This window comes from Globicephala melas, chromosome 1 (assembly GCF_963455315.2).
Source record: "Globicephala melas chromosome 1, mGloMel1.2, whole genome shotgun sequence".
Taxonomy (NCBI): Eukaryota; Metazoa; Chordata; class Mammalia; order Artiodactyla; family Delphinidae; genus Globicephala; species Globicephala melas.
The window spans coordinates 54,930,715-54,947,491 of record NC_083314.1 but is presented as its reverse complement, the minus strand read 5'-3'; the positions used below and the strand labels follow the sequence as shown (position 1 = coordinate 54,947,491).

The window sequence follows — 16,777 nt, the reverse complement described above, 5'->3', positions numbered from 1 at the left end:
AGTATGGTATTTTGAGCTGAGACAGAAAACACGTCCGTTGAGATTGAATGGAGAAGAAAGGTTAGGAGTTGATGATGAATTTTGTTTTGAAATTTGGCGGAGGTGGTATTTTTGGGATGTCTGAGTAAAGCTGTCCAGCAACCAACTGTTTACTGGAGACTGACACTGGGGGAGGAATCAAAGCTGAAATCATGAGAGTGGATTAGACCATATAAGAAGAATAAATAGAAGAAGAAGAACAGAATAGATCCCAGGAATGCCAGATATTTAGAGGACTGATGAGGAAGAGGAATCCTTGAAGAATTTCTGGATTTTCAACAGAGAAGCAGCATTGTATAATGTCAAATGCAGCAGAGAGGTCCAGCACGTTTAAAACAAAAGCATTTCTTTTAGGTTTGCATTCTGGAAACGAAGAACAATTATAATAGACTCGTGGTCCTAATGCTGATCATTTGATTTTAATGATACTAATAATATACGGTGGTTCTATTGTGATTATTCACTTTAACTTTGACTTCTTTCTCTGCGGCATCGTTATCTGTTTATGGTCTTTTTGATCTTCTCCTTGCTGTCCTTTTTTTGTCATCTCCACAGCCCATGTTCTTCAGATTTCTTGTGATAATCAAGTACTTTATACTCACAAATTCTTGGAGCCTTTGTTCTATTACTAAACCCACCTAGTAGTTAGAATAGTCAGGTCCCTACCACAGGGGACTGGAGACTATAAACTGTGACATAGACGTGTTCACCAAGTTTCATAACCACCATTTTTCTAAAAGGAGATTTTATGATAATTCTGACGAGAGCTGATGTCCAAGCCATGGATAGTGAAGCTTTATCTTCCACAAAGTAATCTTTGAATATGTCACAGTTTAGCATTTTAGACCTGTAGCCCCATTAAACACATTATAATATATTGATTAAACTTCAGTGGGAAGAATATCACTCCAGGAAATCTGTCTGAGACTTAACAGAAGTTTAGTTAACTGTAAGTTCATATTTCTCTGGACATACTTCCTCCCCGAAAAAAAAGAGAGGCAGTGATTCAAATAACTAGGAAACTCAAATAACCCAGATTTTTTTTTTTTTTTACATTATCTACTGTCCTATTACAAGGGTCATGGAAAGTCGGCCATTGTAAACGTATTCAACAAAATTGCCTCCAAAGTATGTGACAAGATGAATAGAAATTCAGTTTAGTTTCTACACTTTCTACATTAATAGAAGTATGCAGTTGTTGCCATGGCTTGTAAAAATAACTGGAAATATAGAAATGCCTTCAGAATCCTGGAGGAAAGATGAACTGATATTTAGTGTTAATGAATAAAAATCTTACATTGTAATTTTTAATTAAAAGTATATGTGATAATTCTGTTAATCAGCATATTTCATTGACTGACCAACCCATCCATTAACCAATTTAAATAAGAGAAGGTAACTGTAATTTTTTCTTTTCCATATTTAATTTTGCCTCTGTGGTTTAAATAGGTAGAAGAATACACTCTAGCTTAAACAATTCATCAAATACACTATCTCGGGTTCCAGGGAGATATGTTATTAGGGTCTTACTGACTAATTTTTTATCAGTTACATAAGCTATTGCTTCTTTTTGCTGCCAGACATCCTTTGGCAACTCCATATTAATCATTGTCAGAACCTGCTTCTTCTTGGGATGCTGTCTTTTCCTCACCCATGGTCATTTATATTTCACATTCACTGCCTAAGAGGAAAGAAAGACCAAAAATGAAAGTAGGATCAAGAACAAAGATTTAGAATTTTAAAGTTTTTCCATGTCTAGATAGTTTTAAGAAATAAGTATCTTCTCCTGGTGCTTGGAAACTTCCAGAATCTTTGATAATAGCTTTGTAACTTGTAGTAGTTTAAGCAGTGGAAGAATTAAGTGTTTATCACATAGATGCTGTTATATCTATTGATGGAATTATAAGAAATTTATCATTTACAGTTTGGAAAAACTGTTACAGCACAGATTGCTTGTAACCATTATAGTGTTTATCTGCCTTTGAAGTTAAATATGTAATAATTATCAGTAATATCATCATTATATTATTAGTGTAATAAATAATGTCCTCATATATTTCATTTATTCTAAGAATCATATAAAATATTTTAGATAATTTTTAACCCCAATATATTTCTCGCACATATTTATTGTCAAGCAGCTTTAATTAACAGTATTCTAGTTCTTAATCTGTTTTTACTTCATAATTGTATATTCATTGAAGTATAAATTTAACTTTTGTATATTATTCTGTGTGCCATATTTCAAAATAATATAAGGTTTAAAAATTACAGATCTTTAAATGCTTCCTCCCGAAAAAGACAAGTTTCAGATAAGATTTAACCAGTGGGCATCAGAAATGAGAAGCAGAGCTACTTCTTAGTTTTCCTGAAAATAAGGATTCTACAGAGTCCAAGGTAACAAAATAGAGGCTTCCTAGTGTCTTTATATGTATATATAAGTGAAAATATTTGTGCCATTATATTATTTAGGAATCTTTCTGCTACATGTGACGTAACATTAACTAAAAGTAGTTTAACTTAAAAAGGAAATATATTGGCTCACATAACTGGGAAGTCCAGAGCAGAGATGCTTTTGATATGGTTGGATTCCAGAGTTCATACTCTGTCATCAGAAATCTGTGTCTCTGTGTCTCTGTTCTGCTTAAATTTTCTTGCCTTAACTTATATGGGCAGGCCACAAAGTGGGCAGCCTGGCTGCAGACTGGCCTGGCTTCATATCCTTTCAGTTTTACAACTTCATTTAAAAGGGATCATCTTTTGCTATAGCTCCTGTACTTAAACAAACAAACAAAACAAATAAGCAAACAAAAACCCTGAAGGATTCTGGTTGGCCTGCCTTGGGAATCTGCCATCCTTGAATCAATTACTAAGGGCAGAAAGGCAAGGTATCTGATTGGGCTGGCCCAGTCTTGAGTCCACCTCAGTGCTGACAGTGAACTGGATCAACTCCTCCTGAAAAATGGAATGGTTTTCCTAAAAGAAAGGAGATTTTGACATCAGATGATAGGGAGATGGGATGCTAGACAGATACATCACGTTATCTTATAGTGATTCTTTACAATAAGAGTTTTAGTATATTTTAAATAAGCCCTTCTGTATTCCCAAATCACTTTTTCCTTATAAATCCAAGAGGTTTTCCTGTTCTCTGTTAATTCTTGCATCAGTGCTTTGGAGCCATTACCCAGCATCTTCTCTTTGTGTCTTATAAATATACTCAAGACATTTTACCTTAAAAAAAAAATCCTCTTTTGATCCTCCCATTTAGCTCTCTTAGGTTTCTTTGCCCTTTCAAAGCTGAACTCCTTCAAAGGATAGTAAAAAGCACAACTATGAATTTGAATTGTGGTTTAATACCTTTCAAGTTACATGACCTTGGGCAAGTTTCCTGAGCTTCAGTTTCTTCATTTATAATATAAAGTGAAAATAATATTATCATCCTTCTAGGGTTTTTATGAATATTGAATACCTTGTATTATAAGTGTAGAGTCTTATTTTGTATCTGGCACAAAAAGAGTGCAGCCAGGGGATTAAGTCCAGGCTTTTGGCAGTTCTGCTGGATTTAGATCCTCTGTCAGTGGGGCATAATGGCTGTAGAGCCTGTTCTACTGCCCTGCCCAGGCAGGGACGCAAATTCACAGACCCCACACAATTGCCAGTTTAGGCTTCAGTCCTGACTTTCTAGGAAGTTTGTCCAGAGAACCAGAGCAGCTGCAGATCCCATCTTACAGCCCTTCTCAGTCAGAAAGCCAAGGTAGCAGCCCTGCCCAACTGTTAGGCATAGCCTCTGCCCCTGCATAACCAGGTAGCCTGAAGAGTCACCCTGGGCAGCCTCAGAGCCCAGCCTATAGTACCATCAAGCCATGAAGCCCAGCCTACAGTCCTGCCTAATTGCTAAACACAGCCTGTGGCCTCATCTAGTCAAGGAGCCTGGATAGTAACCCTACCTGACCACACAGCGAAGTCTTTAGCCCCACCCAGCTGTGTGATATAGCTGGAAGCCCTTCTTGATCAGAGAGCCCATTCTGTTATCTTGCCCAACAGTGGAACACAGCCAACAGCCTATCTGACCATGAAGCCAAGCCTGTGGTCCTGCCCAACTTCGAAGCACAGCCTGTGGCCCCACCTAAACAGAGTCCAGCCAGTGGCACCATCTGGTGGGGAGCACAACCTGATACCTCATCCAACCAGGACCTATTGCAGAACTCAGCCCATAGCTCTTCCTAATTATAGAGTCTACCCAATGGTAGACCCTGCCAGGGAACATAGCCTGTGAACTTGCCTATCCAGAGGTGATTGCAGAGCCCCGCTAGTGGCCAATCTGACCATGGAGCACAGCCAGCAGCCCCACCCAATCAGCGAGTTCACCCAATGGCCCTGATTGTATGTGGATCCCAGCCAGCAGGCCCACCTAACCACAGAGCCAACCCAGTGTCACTACCACTCCCTACCCCAACCTCAGAGCATGAACAGTGGCCTCTCCCAACTAAAGACTTTGAGATCAAGTCCTGCTTTTTCCCATGGATGCTACCAGCATTATTCCAAACTGAGCTAACTGGTGAAGGTCTTTCCATGCCACAGCAAACCTGTAATGTCTGTAAGAGGGAGACCTCTTACTCAAATGTGCAGATAGCAATGCAGAGGATCAAGGATCATGCAGAATCAGGTAAACATGACATTACCAAAGGAAACTAATAAAGATCAAATAACTGACTCTAAAGAAATAGAGATCTATGAACTATCTGACAGAGAATTCAGAATAATCCTCTAAAAGAAGTTTGGTGAACTACAAGGACACACAGACAACTAAATGAAGTTAGGAAAGCAGTGATGAAAAAAACAAGTTCAACAAAACAATAGAAATGTCAAACAGATAGAAATCGTAGATCTGAAAAATACAATGACAGAACTGATGACTTCAATAGAGAGCTACAACACACTCAGCCAAACATAAAAAAGAATTAGTGAACTAGAAGGTAGGTCATTTGAAATTACAAGTCAGAGGAACAAAAAGAAAAAAAGTGGAGAAAGACTTATTGGATACTATCAAATTAAACAATCTATACATTATGGGAATCCTAGAAATAAAAGAGAAAGAGAAGGGGACAGAAATCTATTTAAAGCAATAATGGATGAAAACTTCCCAAACTTAGGGGGAGAATGAACTTCCAGATTTATGAGGCCCAAAAGACCTCAGTGGTTAGAATCTGAAAAGGGCTGCACCAAGACACATTATATTTAAATTGCCAGAAATTGAAGACAAAGAATTTTGAATGCAGCAAGAGAAAAGCTACTCATCATATATAAGACTGTTTACAGAGTCATAAGACTGTTTAGTTTCTCAATAGAAACACTGTAGGCCAGGAAGAAGTGGGATGATATATTCAAAATAGTGAAAGAAAAAAACTGTCAACCAAGAATACTATACCTGGTAAAGCTGTCCTTTGTAAATGAAATAGAGATAAAGACTTTCCCAAACAAACAAAAGCTGAGGGAGTTGATCATCACTAGACCTGCCTTTCAGGAAATACTAAAGGGCATTCTTCAAGCTGAAATAAAAGGATGCTGATTAACATCATAAAAACATGAATGTGTAAAATTCACTGGTAATGGTAAATACACAGTTAAAGTCAGATTCTCTAATACATAATGGTAGTACATAATTCATTTACAACTCTTTTTAAAAAGTTACAAAACATGGGCTTCCCTGGTGGCACAGTGGTTGAGAATCCGCCTGCCGATGCAGGGGACACGGGTTCGTGCCCCGGTCCAGGAAGATCCCACATGCCGCGGAGTGGCTAGGCCCATGAGCCATGGCTGCTGAGCCTGCGCGTCCGGAGCCTGTGCTCTGCAATGGGAGAGGCCACAACAGTGAGAGGCCCACATACCGCCAAAAAAAAAAAAAGTTACAAAACAAGTGTATTAAAAATAACCTCAACTACAGCAATTTTTATCACAATATATATAAAAAAGATGTAAATTGTAACATCAGTAACAAAGTGTGAGGTGGGAAGAAATAAAAGTATGAAGTTTTTGTATGCTATCAAAGTTAAGTTGTTATCAACCTAAAATAGGATGTTATAACTATAAGATGTTTTATGTAAGACTCTTGTTAACCATAAAGCAAAAACCGACAGTAGATTCACCAAAGAAAAGAGAATCAAAGCATACCATTACAAAGAATCATCAAATCACAAAGGAAGACTGTAAGAGCGGAAGCAAGGAGCAAAGGATTTACAAAAAAGAACACAATTAACAAAATGTTAATAGCGAGTCCTTATCTATCAATAATACTTTAAATGGGTAAATTATTTAATCAGAAGATGTGGAATGGCTGACTGGACAAAGGAAAAAAAGAAACAGGATCTAATGGTATACTGCCTAAAGAGTCTCACTTTAGCTTTAAGGACACACATAGACTGAGAGTGAAGGGGTAGAAAAAGATATTTCAAGTAAGTGATAACCAAAAGAAAGTAGAGGTAGCTATATGCTTATATCAGACAAAATAGACTTTAAGGTAAAAATGTTCAAAACAGAAGAAGAAAGTTGTATAATGATAAAGGAGTCAAACCATCAAGAAGATATAACAAATTATAAAATTTGTATGCACTCACCTGTATGTTCAGAGCACCTAAATATATAAAGCAAATAGAAACATAACTAAAAGAAGAAATAAATAGCAATACAGTAATATTTGGGTACTTCAGTACCCCACTCTCAACAATGGATAGATATCCAGGCAGAGAATCAATACAGAAACAGCAGATTTTAGCAGTACTGTAGACCAAATAGACCTAACATATACACAGAACAGGCCATCCACCAGCAGCAACACATTCTTCTCAAGCACACATGGAACATTTTCTAGGATAGATCACGTGTTAGGTCACAGAAAAAGTCTCAACAAATTTGAGATAGAAGTTATATAAAGTATCTTTTACAACCACAGTGTTATGAAACTAGAAGCTAATAACAGGACGAAAGCTGGAAAATTCACAAATGTGTGCAAATTAAAAACACACTCCTGAACATACAATGGATGAAAAAAGAGAAATTAAAAAATATATATCTTGGGCTCCCCTGGTGGCGCAGTGGTTGAGAGTCCGCCTGCCGATGCAGGGCACATGGGTTCGTGCCCCGGTCTGGGAAGATCCCACATGCCACAGAGCAGCTGGGCCCGTGAGCCATGGCCGCTGAGCCTGCGCGACCGGAGCCTGTGCTCCGCAACGGGAGAGGCCACAACAGTGAGAGGCCCACGTATCGCAGAAAAAAAAAAAAAATCTTGAGACAAGTGAAAATAGAAACACAACATATCAAAACTTATAGGAGGCAGCAAAAGGAGTTCTAAGAGGGAATCTTATAGTGACAAATGCATACATCAGGAAAAGAGAAATATCTCAAATGAACAACCTAACTTTACACCTCAAGGAACTGGAAAAAGTAGTACAGACTAAGACCAAAGTTAGTAGAAGGAAGGAAATAATAAAGACTATAAGACAAATAAATAAAGTAGAGAATAGAAAAACAATGGGAAAGATTGACAAAACTGAGTTGATTCTTTGAAAAGATAAGCAAAATTATATACTTTTAGCTAGATTAACTAAAAAAAAAAGAGGGTGCAAATAAATAAAATTATTTAAAAATAGGAGACATTGCAGCTGATACCTCAGAAATACAAAGGATCGTAAGAGACTACTGTGAAAAATTATACACCAACAAATTGGATAACCTAGAAAAAATGAATAAATTTCTAGAAACACACAAGACTCAAGAAATAGAAAATCTAAATAGACCAGTAACAAGTAAGGAGATGATTTTTCAAGAATCAAAACTCCCCCAACAAATAAAAGCCTGGGACAAGATGGTTTCACTGGTGCATACTACCAAACATTAAAACCAAACATTTTAAGAAGCATTAGTACCAATCTTTCTCAAACTCTTCCAGAAAAATTGAAAAGGAGGGAAAACTCCCAAACTCATTTTACAAGGCAAGCTTTACCCTGATACCAAAACCAGAGAAGGATACTACAAGAAAAGAAAACTGTAAGCCAACATCCCTGATGACATTCAAAAGTTCTCAACAAAATACTGGCAAACTAAATTGACCAACACATTAAAAGGATCATATTCCATGATCAAATGGGATTCATCCCTGGGATGCAAGGATGGTTCAACATATGCAAGTCATAAAAGTTATGTATCACATTAATAAAATCACATAATCATCTCAATAGATGCAGAAAAGCATTTGACAAAATTCAACATCCATGCGTGAGAAAAGCTGTCAACATACTGGGTATAGATGACACGTACCTCAACATAATAAAGGCCATATATGACAAGCCAGCAGCTAACATACTCAATGGTGAAAGGTTGAAAACTTTTTCTGGACGTACAGATGGCCGTCAGGTACATGAAAAAGTGCTCAATATCACCAGTCATTAGTGAAGTGCAAATTAAAACCATAACAGAATATCATCTTACACCTGTTAGAATAGCTATCATCAAAAAGACAAGAATTAACAAGTGTTGGGAGGATATGGAGAATAGGGATCCCTTGTGCACTGTTGGTGGGAATGTGAATTGGTGCAGCTGCTGTGGAAAACAGTATGGAGGTTCCTCAAAGAGTCAAAAATAGAACTACCATTTGATCCAGCAATTCCACTTCTGAGTATTTATTCAAAGGAAACAAAGACACTAACTCAAAGAGATGTCTTCACCCCACATTCATTGCAGCATTAGTTGGCAATAGTGACACATGGAAACAATCTAAGTGTCTATTGAGTGATGGATGGATAAAGAAAATGTGGTATATACATATAGGGGAATACTATTTAGCCATAAAAAAGGAAATTCTGTTATTTGTGACAACATGGATGAACCTTGAGGGCTTTATGCTAAGTGAAGTAAGTCAGTCAGAGAAAGACATGTATGATCTCACTTATATGTGGAAACTAAAAACGTTTGTTGATGGTTGGGACTTCCCTGGTGGTCCAATGGTTGACTGCATGCTTCCACTGCAGGGGCATGGGTTCGCTCACTGGTAGGGGAACTAAGATCCCACAGGCCCTGTGGCGTGGCCACAAGATTTAAAAAAACAAAAAAAGACAAAGAGGAGGTTGATGGTCGCCAGGTGTGGGAAATGTGGGAAATGGGTGAGTGTGGTGAAAGAGTACAAACTTCCAGTTATTAGATTAATAAGTTCAGGGGATGTAATGTACAGCATAGTAACTGTAGTTGACAGTACTGTATTGTATATTTGAAAATTGCTTACCACAAAAAAGACAAAAATTCTCACCATAAAAAACAAAAATCGTAACTATGTGAGGTGATACATGTATATATAAATAAGTAAAATCATCACTTTGTACACCTTAAACTTACACAATGTTGTATGTCAATTATAGCTCAATAAAGCTGGGAAAAATTAAATGATATAAACTTACAATTACATATATTAAAAACAGAAAGTGGTAAATACTAATTATTTTGCCACATTTAACTGTTATCTATACTTTTTAGTCTGTTTATGTCTGTTTTATTTGATGGAAGTAGCATATAATGGTGTGTTGTTGAGCATTGCTTCTCAACTCCAGTTTATTTATTTTCTATATTTGATGAGTTATGGTGATGGCCAACTACTGCTAACGTTACAGCTAGGTCCCTGTTACCCAACTTATTATTATAATTATTAGTATTGTATTTATTTGCATTAACAAAGCTATAATTTATTGTTGTAAGTTTTTCTGCCATCATTGAAGTCATTAGTAGCCACCAGTGATTATTGTTTATAATTTCCAAAGTATGTTTTTATCATATATCTTATGTTTTACAATATCATCAATCTAGGCTCAGCCTTCACTCCCTGTTATTGACACTTACTTCACTGAGGTGTATTTCAAAAACATGCATTGTCTTATCCTTCAAAGCAAAACACCATTATAAGTCTATGTGTGAACTTCCTTTTTTCTCTGCAGTGTAAATGTCAATCGGTATTTGTTGTCTAGCTATATTTTATACATGTTTAGATATTCTCATTTTTAAAATCTTTGACATTTTTGCTAATTTGGTGTGCTCACCCTGCTTGCTGCTAGTAATAATGAATACATTAATTGAAGAAAGAGAAATACCAAGGGAAGCTTAATTAAACATGCTAAATAGATCCCATTTCATCTTTAAACCAGAAAGAGAAGGTTGAATCTCCACTTTCCAAAGGATTATAACTATTTCCCATTACTTTCTCACTCATTTTGTTAGCAACCATTTTTCTGTTTTCACAGGGATTCATTTTTAGTCACTTTCATGTTGAGGTAGTATCTGAGATCCCATAAGAGCTTATTATATCTGACCTTAGTCTTCACAGATAGTCAGTTTTGATTCTACTCACCTGGACTGGTATTTTGTAGGTTTAGTCTACTGTTTCCATGTAACGCATGAACTAACTAAAAATCAAAACCTTGGCTATATTGCTGAAGCTAGACCTGAAGGATACTAACTCCAAGGCTGCCCCCCACCCAAAATATAGATATACTTTTAGAAATAGGCTGGGATTGTCAGTTTTATTTTTAGGGATCAAGTTCAAACTTTCAAATGCTTTTGTTTTTAAAGAACATTTATTAAATATATTGTTTGTATATGTGTGAGAGACAGACAGTTGAATGGGGAAGGTGGTGGAGGGAGAGGGGAAGGGGACCGAGAGAGAGACAGAGATGGGTGCCGGGAGAGAGGGAGAGAGAATGAGTGTGACTGAATGAATATGAATAAATTTAAGCTCCATATCTAAAAACAAAGCAGAAATTTATGTCTATTTGTCATTTTCTTAAATAGTTTATCCTGATAAAGCTTGTATCCGGCCATCCCTCTATTTGCACTGTAACTGTAGTGACATCTAACACCTCTTCCACACTCCCATCCTCCCCTACTCCACGACTTCTGTGTCTATCAGACTCAAGTAGAGTTGCCTGTTTCCTTGTCCTTTAGGAAGGCACTCTACTTTTACCTCTGTATCCAGGGCCTAGAACAAACGGTACATGCATCTTATATGTTCAGTGACTGCATGTATGAATGCTGAAGGGTGTTTAAACTTTTGTTTTAATGGTCTCACCACATTCAAGGAAATAAAGGTTAATCCCTTTTATACCTTGTATATTCAACTAATCATCACTTACTTAGGAAGAGGGAAAAGTTGAGTGAACTAGTTTCTCTAGGGCTGGTTACAGTTATCTTACGGGCAGCATTTTTGTATAGCCATTTTAGTAGAGATCAGGGAGAAGACAAAGAGGCTTATAACTTGGTAGTAAGAGAAGTATTGTAGACTGTTCATGTGCACATTAGTGTCACTTGAAGCTTCAATGACAGAATTGCTAAAGGGGTAAAAAATACAGTGTGCTTACGTTCTAAATAACTGCATAAAAACTGAAAAATGTCTGCTGACTTGAACAGCTGGGGTCAAAGCCAAGGCCACCAACTCATAGGTAAAAAAGAAATAAGCAAATATTTAGAGAAGCAAAATGACAACGGCTAACTGTACTTATTTAACTTTAGGAGATTTTATTTAACTAATTTACATATTTCATGGTTTATAGTAGCAAACAGAAGTGGTCAGTTTGTATAGGAACTTAAATAAACAGTTACATTTCTAAGTGGGTAAACAGAACTCTACTTGATTCAATTATTCAGGCAGGAAGTTGGTCTAACAAATGTGTCAAATACCGAAATCAGCCAAGGTCAGACTTTCAAAGAAGTGACATTTAAAGTAAATGTTTACATAATAGTTACATCCTAGGACCTTGAGTAAGAACAACTTTTTCTGTTTGCTTGGTACAAATTCTAAAATATTGAATATGTCCCTCTCTAAATTCTTTCAGCTTATTGATACCATAATTTAGAGATCGGTTCTTTTGATTTCAGATTTTATTCTCTGTTCAGATAAAAGTATCTGGGAAGGTATATCAGATTTTATTTGTCATTTAAATCTTAATGGGAGAAGCTCATAAGCTTCTGAAACAGCTGAAGACCTTTTTATAGACAGAAAAATAGCAACGTCAAGATTCTGGGAGGACAGTATCATACTATCTATCAAAATTAAAAATGCATTTTATCCTTTGACTCAGCAATCCCTCTTTTGGGAAATTATTGATGGAGAAAAGCAAGGTGCATAGCAATGTATTTAGAATGCTATCTTTTATATAGGAAAGGGAAAAAGTAAAATAAATGTAATTCTTTTATTTGCATAAAGAAACACTGGCAGGTTATATGAGAAATTATTGAGTAGTTATGAGATTATGCAAAAGAGGTTGGGGGGACAGATACAGGGATTAGTGGATATAGGGATAGAGAGGAGTGAGACTTTTTTTAACCTTTATATACTTTTAAATTGTTTTGAATTTTTACATCATCTTACTGTATTACCTATTTTTAAGATGGCTTAAGAGTAAATGACAAGGTGATTAAAATTAGCAAAAGAGGGAAATTCATCTCAAGTAGGGAAGCTTGAAACTTGGAACACAGATTTTACCTGTGTCACTGCAGAAAGCTGGCTCTGGAGAATTTCATTCACTAGTGGCCTTCAACCACTAATACAGGGGACTAATAACGTGAAGGAATGTTTCTGACCTTCTGGTCAAATGCCACTCAGTCATGTTCTGTATGTATATGTTTTCCTGTAGATGCCAGAGGAACAAGCATTCTGTGTTTTGGTGAAAATCATGTATGACTATGGTTTACGAGACCTCTACAAAAACAACTTTGAAGATCTTCACTGCAAGTTCTATCAGTTGGAGAGACTAATGCAGGTAAATAAACATTAGGAACTTTTATCACTCAGGGATTTGTTGACTTATAGGGAAAGTCCAATAAAATTGAAAAAATAATGGTTTATGAAAATCTAATGGAAAGTTACAGAAAAGGTAAATGGATTTGGTTTCTGACCAATATCTACAGTGGTCTTAATATCATAAAATATTTATTTAACTACTTGACCATTTATAAAAATAGTCTTCCATTTAAAATATTCAACTTAATACGCTTTGAAGTGCGAATATGGTGAATTAAGTCAGTAAAGAGATTTCCTAGTATTATTTGTAAATAAATGAAGATATTTACATAATAAAAGCTGAAATACATAAGATTTTTCTCAGTGTTAATTAGCACCAGTACCATATTTAGGTCCACATGTAGAGAACACTTTAAAGAGACAGAAAGATATTGATGAAATTAAAAACCACCTAAAATATTGTAGTGTAGGGACATACTTTAAATTTTTTCCTCTGTAATTTCCAGATCTCAAACAATGTTGTTAACTATTTCATAATGTATATGTGTAAATTATATGTATGAGAAACAGGTATTCTTTTATATATCTGTCATAAAAAAGATTGTGAGCAAGGACAAAATTATTGTCTAGTGCTGTTAAAGGAATTACTGAGTAGCTTTGAAATTCCACCTGAGGTTGTAAATCTTAAATTTGTAATGGGTCTATGCAACATGTTTATATGGCTTTCTCTATAAGAGGTATTGGGAATCTAAGAGAAATGTGAAGAAAATACATGATTGAATTGATTCCATATTGAGGAAAAGTAAAGTGGTTGGGGAGGAAGGTTACTGGGATGTGGCAGTAGAGGATACTGGTAGGAGCTTATTGACATGACTTGTCAGGAGATCAATAGGTGTCTAAGGGGGAAGTGAAGCCAGTAGGAGACAAAGACTAGAACAGGGAAGTGGAAGGCAGAGAGTTTGCAGTGAGGTTAAGGACAGCTGTATTAGGAGAAGGGAATATAGGAGGGTAGAAGACCTGAAATGTGAAGAAGAAATAAAGGGGGAGGAGGATGTCAAAAGAACTGTAAGCACAATGACAAATGGGCATTGAGGGGGAAAAAGACTGTGTAGAAGAATCTGGTAACTATGGACAGTACAAGCAATGGGCTCTTTTTTAGAGATTTAATTCTTCCAAGTAAATATTTGGGATTCTTCACATTTTTTATCTTTCATTTACCTTTCATTTTTAAAAGTTCATATTTTTTCAAAGGTCAGTATTCTTAAGAGCTTTGAGAGTCAAATAAAAGTACCTGATAAATGAATAGCATGTTCATGGTACTATGAAGAAACCCAAATACATTTTCTGTTAGCACTTTTGTCTGTTAACTGAATGACCACTTCAATAACCCATTAAAAGTACCTGATGGGTACATTGGGGTGTTTTTCAAAGAGCATCTTGTACAAAAATTTTATTTCTGTGGTCTGTTTATGAAAACAAAACTAAAGTGGGCTTTTATATATCTTTGCCTTTGTCTTTCAGTTATGGGAATAGCTATGCTAATGCTTTATACTTTGCCTTTCATGCTTTTGAAAAGCATTTACCTGTATAAATTGGGGAAAAAGAGGGTTTTTCCTCTTTTTCCCAGTATTTTTCCCAGGAGACATCCAATTTTATACATTATATACTTGTACAATTTCTGTACTTTGTAATTTTTAATATGTTGAAGATAGACTGTTAAAAGTACGGTTATGTTTTGGGCTTCAGTACCATAATGTACTGAAGTAATATCATAGAACCCAGATGATGTTTATATTAAATGGTCTTCAAAGAAAAGATACATTTCTTTTTTGGCTAGTTAGGAGTTCAACCCTGAATGGAGTACTGTGACTTGACTGTGGAGTCCTGATACTCACTAGACCACAGGTGTTCTGTCAGAGCAAGCATTTCCCAAGAAACAGGAACAGTCAAGTGAGCAAGAGTTGATCTTTGTTATTTGTTCATAACATGTCTTTCTTGTTCTCTGTCATATGCCCAGTTCTCATCTCCTATCATCACTTCTATGTAGTTATATAAAAGTCAACAAATGCTGTAGTAAATTGAGAGTGATCGTAGCAAGCTTGTCATAAATCGCAGTTGTGGCAGGAAATGAGGCGTCTTCAGTGTTCCTCCCCCCACAATTTTCCACTTTGACTTTCAGGAGCAGTTACCGGACCTGCACGGCCATTTTTCTGATCTGAACCTGGAAGCTCATATGTATGCATCCCAGTGGTTTCTCACTCTTTTTACTGCCAAGTTCCCACTCTGCATGGTCTTCCACATCATTGACTTACTGCTTTGTGAGGTAGAGTGACTCCCATCTCTCATATTTAAGTCAAAATAGAAAATAGTTTCTACGTAACATGATTAACAATTTTCTTCATTTTCTTTTTACCTTAAAAAAGAACATTAAGCCATAAGTACTGACCAAAAAGTTCTATTTGAATTTTTAGTAAAGACTACTTTAATTGTAATTTTATTATTTGTGAGAAATGAAAATGTTAGGCATATATAATTTCTACAAATTAAAATGAGGTAATTAAATTTGTCTCATTAAATTCACAATAAGCCTATATCTGTGTAATTATGCATTACTAATACCAAGGACCTTTAAAGTTAAATAAGTGAAATTAGAATCAGGTGTGTTTTTAATGGTAATGTAATTATACTCCAAGAGTGAATATAAATGAAAATTTTATGGTAATTAAGTTCTCAATTCATATCTCTTCCTGTGTGTTGTTTGAGACTCCTACCAGACAATTGAGAAGTGATAAACTAAAGCTTCTATATCATATAATTATATGTTTAGACAGTAGACTATTTCAAAAATCAGTTTGCAGAATTCCTTAGGTATCTATATTTGTTTCCTTTATTGTTTTTAGTTCCTTAGATGGCTGTATTTATTTACTTTACTCTTTTAAAGATGTAAGTAATATTACACACACATACATCGTTTACTGCCCATCAAAATGTTTGTCTTCGCGGTGATGAAAACGTTGCTGGATAAGAAAAACTTTTCTATTAGGAATATAAATGTATATAAAAATATAACTGTCTTAATGTAAAAAGCTGGAGTAATCAAAAGTGTAAACTTAATATAATTTAGACAGTTTTGTATTACAATATTTTTTAACACAAAGTTTCTTCTTTCTTAGAAGAAAAGTCTAACCATTTTAATCACCCCAGGAACTAGAAATTTCATTATAAAAATAAGGTTAAAAAAGATAAAAACGTATAAGCTATATAAAGCATAACTGTTACTTTTCAGCCTACTTACTGCAGTGACCATCTGACGTGCAAGCACAGCTGGGTTTTGCTCTTCAAGGGTTAGCTGGCAGAAGCACAACATATGAAGGGTGCAGAGCATTTTGTAAACATGTAAGATTTTAAAACATTTGTAATATATTTTGATAAAGAAGAGTTGAGTGACTCACTGAGAGACACAGAATATGTTCCCGAATTCTGAATATTATAACAGCCAGAGTACCTGACTGATGACACATTAATTCTATTTGTCTTACTTACAAATTAGTTCCTAAAATGCCTATTTAAATTAAACCTAAAGGAAGAATGCCAAATTAGGTGCTAAAACCTTATTCAAAGTCAAAATGGTGTGATCACAGTATGCACAAAGCAAACTGGACATTTGTACTAAAAACTCTACTTTGCCTGATTATCCAAATGGGTGTGGTGAACAGTTCTGACTCCTCTAATTTAGTTTAATATTCTTTGAAAGTAAAACCAAACTCATTGAGTTCTGTAATCTTAAAACAAGGTGATACTAAAAGTTAGTTTTGATAAATATTTATAGGTCTTACTTATTGCACACTGATCTGAGTTCAGTATTTCATGGTATTTATAAAAATAGGAAAAAGTGGGGGCATGACATTTTAACAGTTTTATCTTTATATATAGTAAGAGATTGCAAATGCTTATTATCATTGC

General features: G+C 35.6%; 1 protein-coding gene across 3 annotated transcripts in view; it reads left to right on the top strand.

The window, feature by feature from the left end:
* The window catches only part of RABGAP1L (RAB GTPase activating protein 1 like), a 686,895-nt gene that overhangs the window by 436,140 nt on the left and 233,978 nt on the right, over positions 1 to 16,777 (top strand). For all 3 annotated transcript variants that reach the window (XM_030875419.3, XM_060296102.2, XM_060296106.2), the window contains exons 16-17: positions 12,708 to 12,833; positions 14,994 to 15,137. In XM_030875419.3, coding sequence (XP_030731279.1) covers positions 12,708 to 12,833; positions 14,994 to 15,137 — 270 coding nt within the window. The remainder of the gene's footprint in view (positions 1 to 12,707; positions 12,834 to 14,993; positions 15,138 to 16,777) is intronic.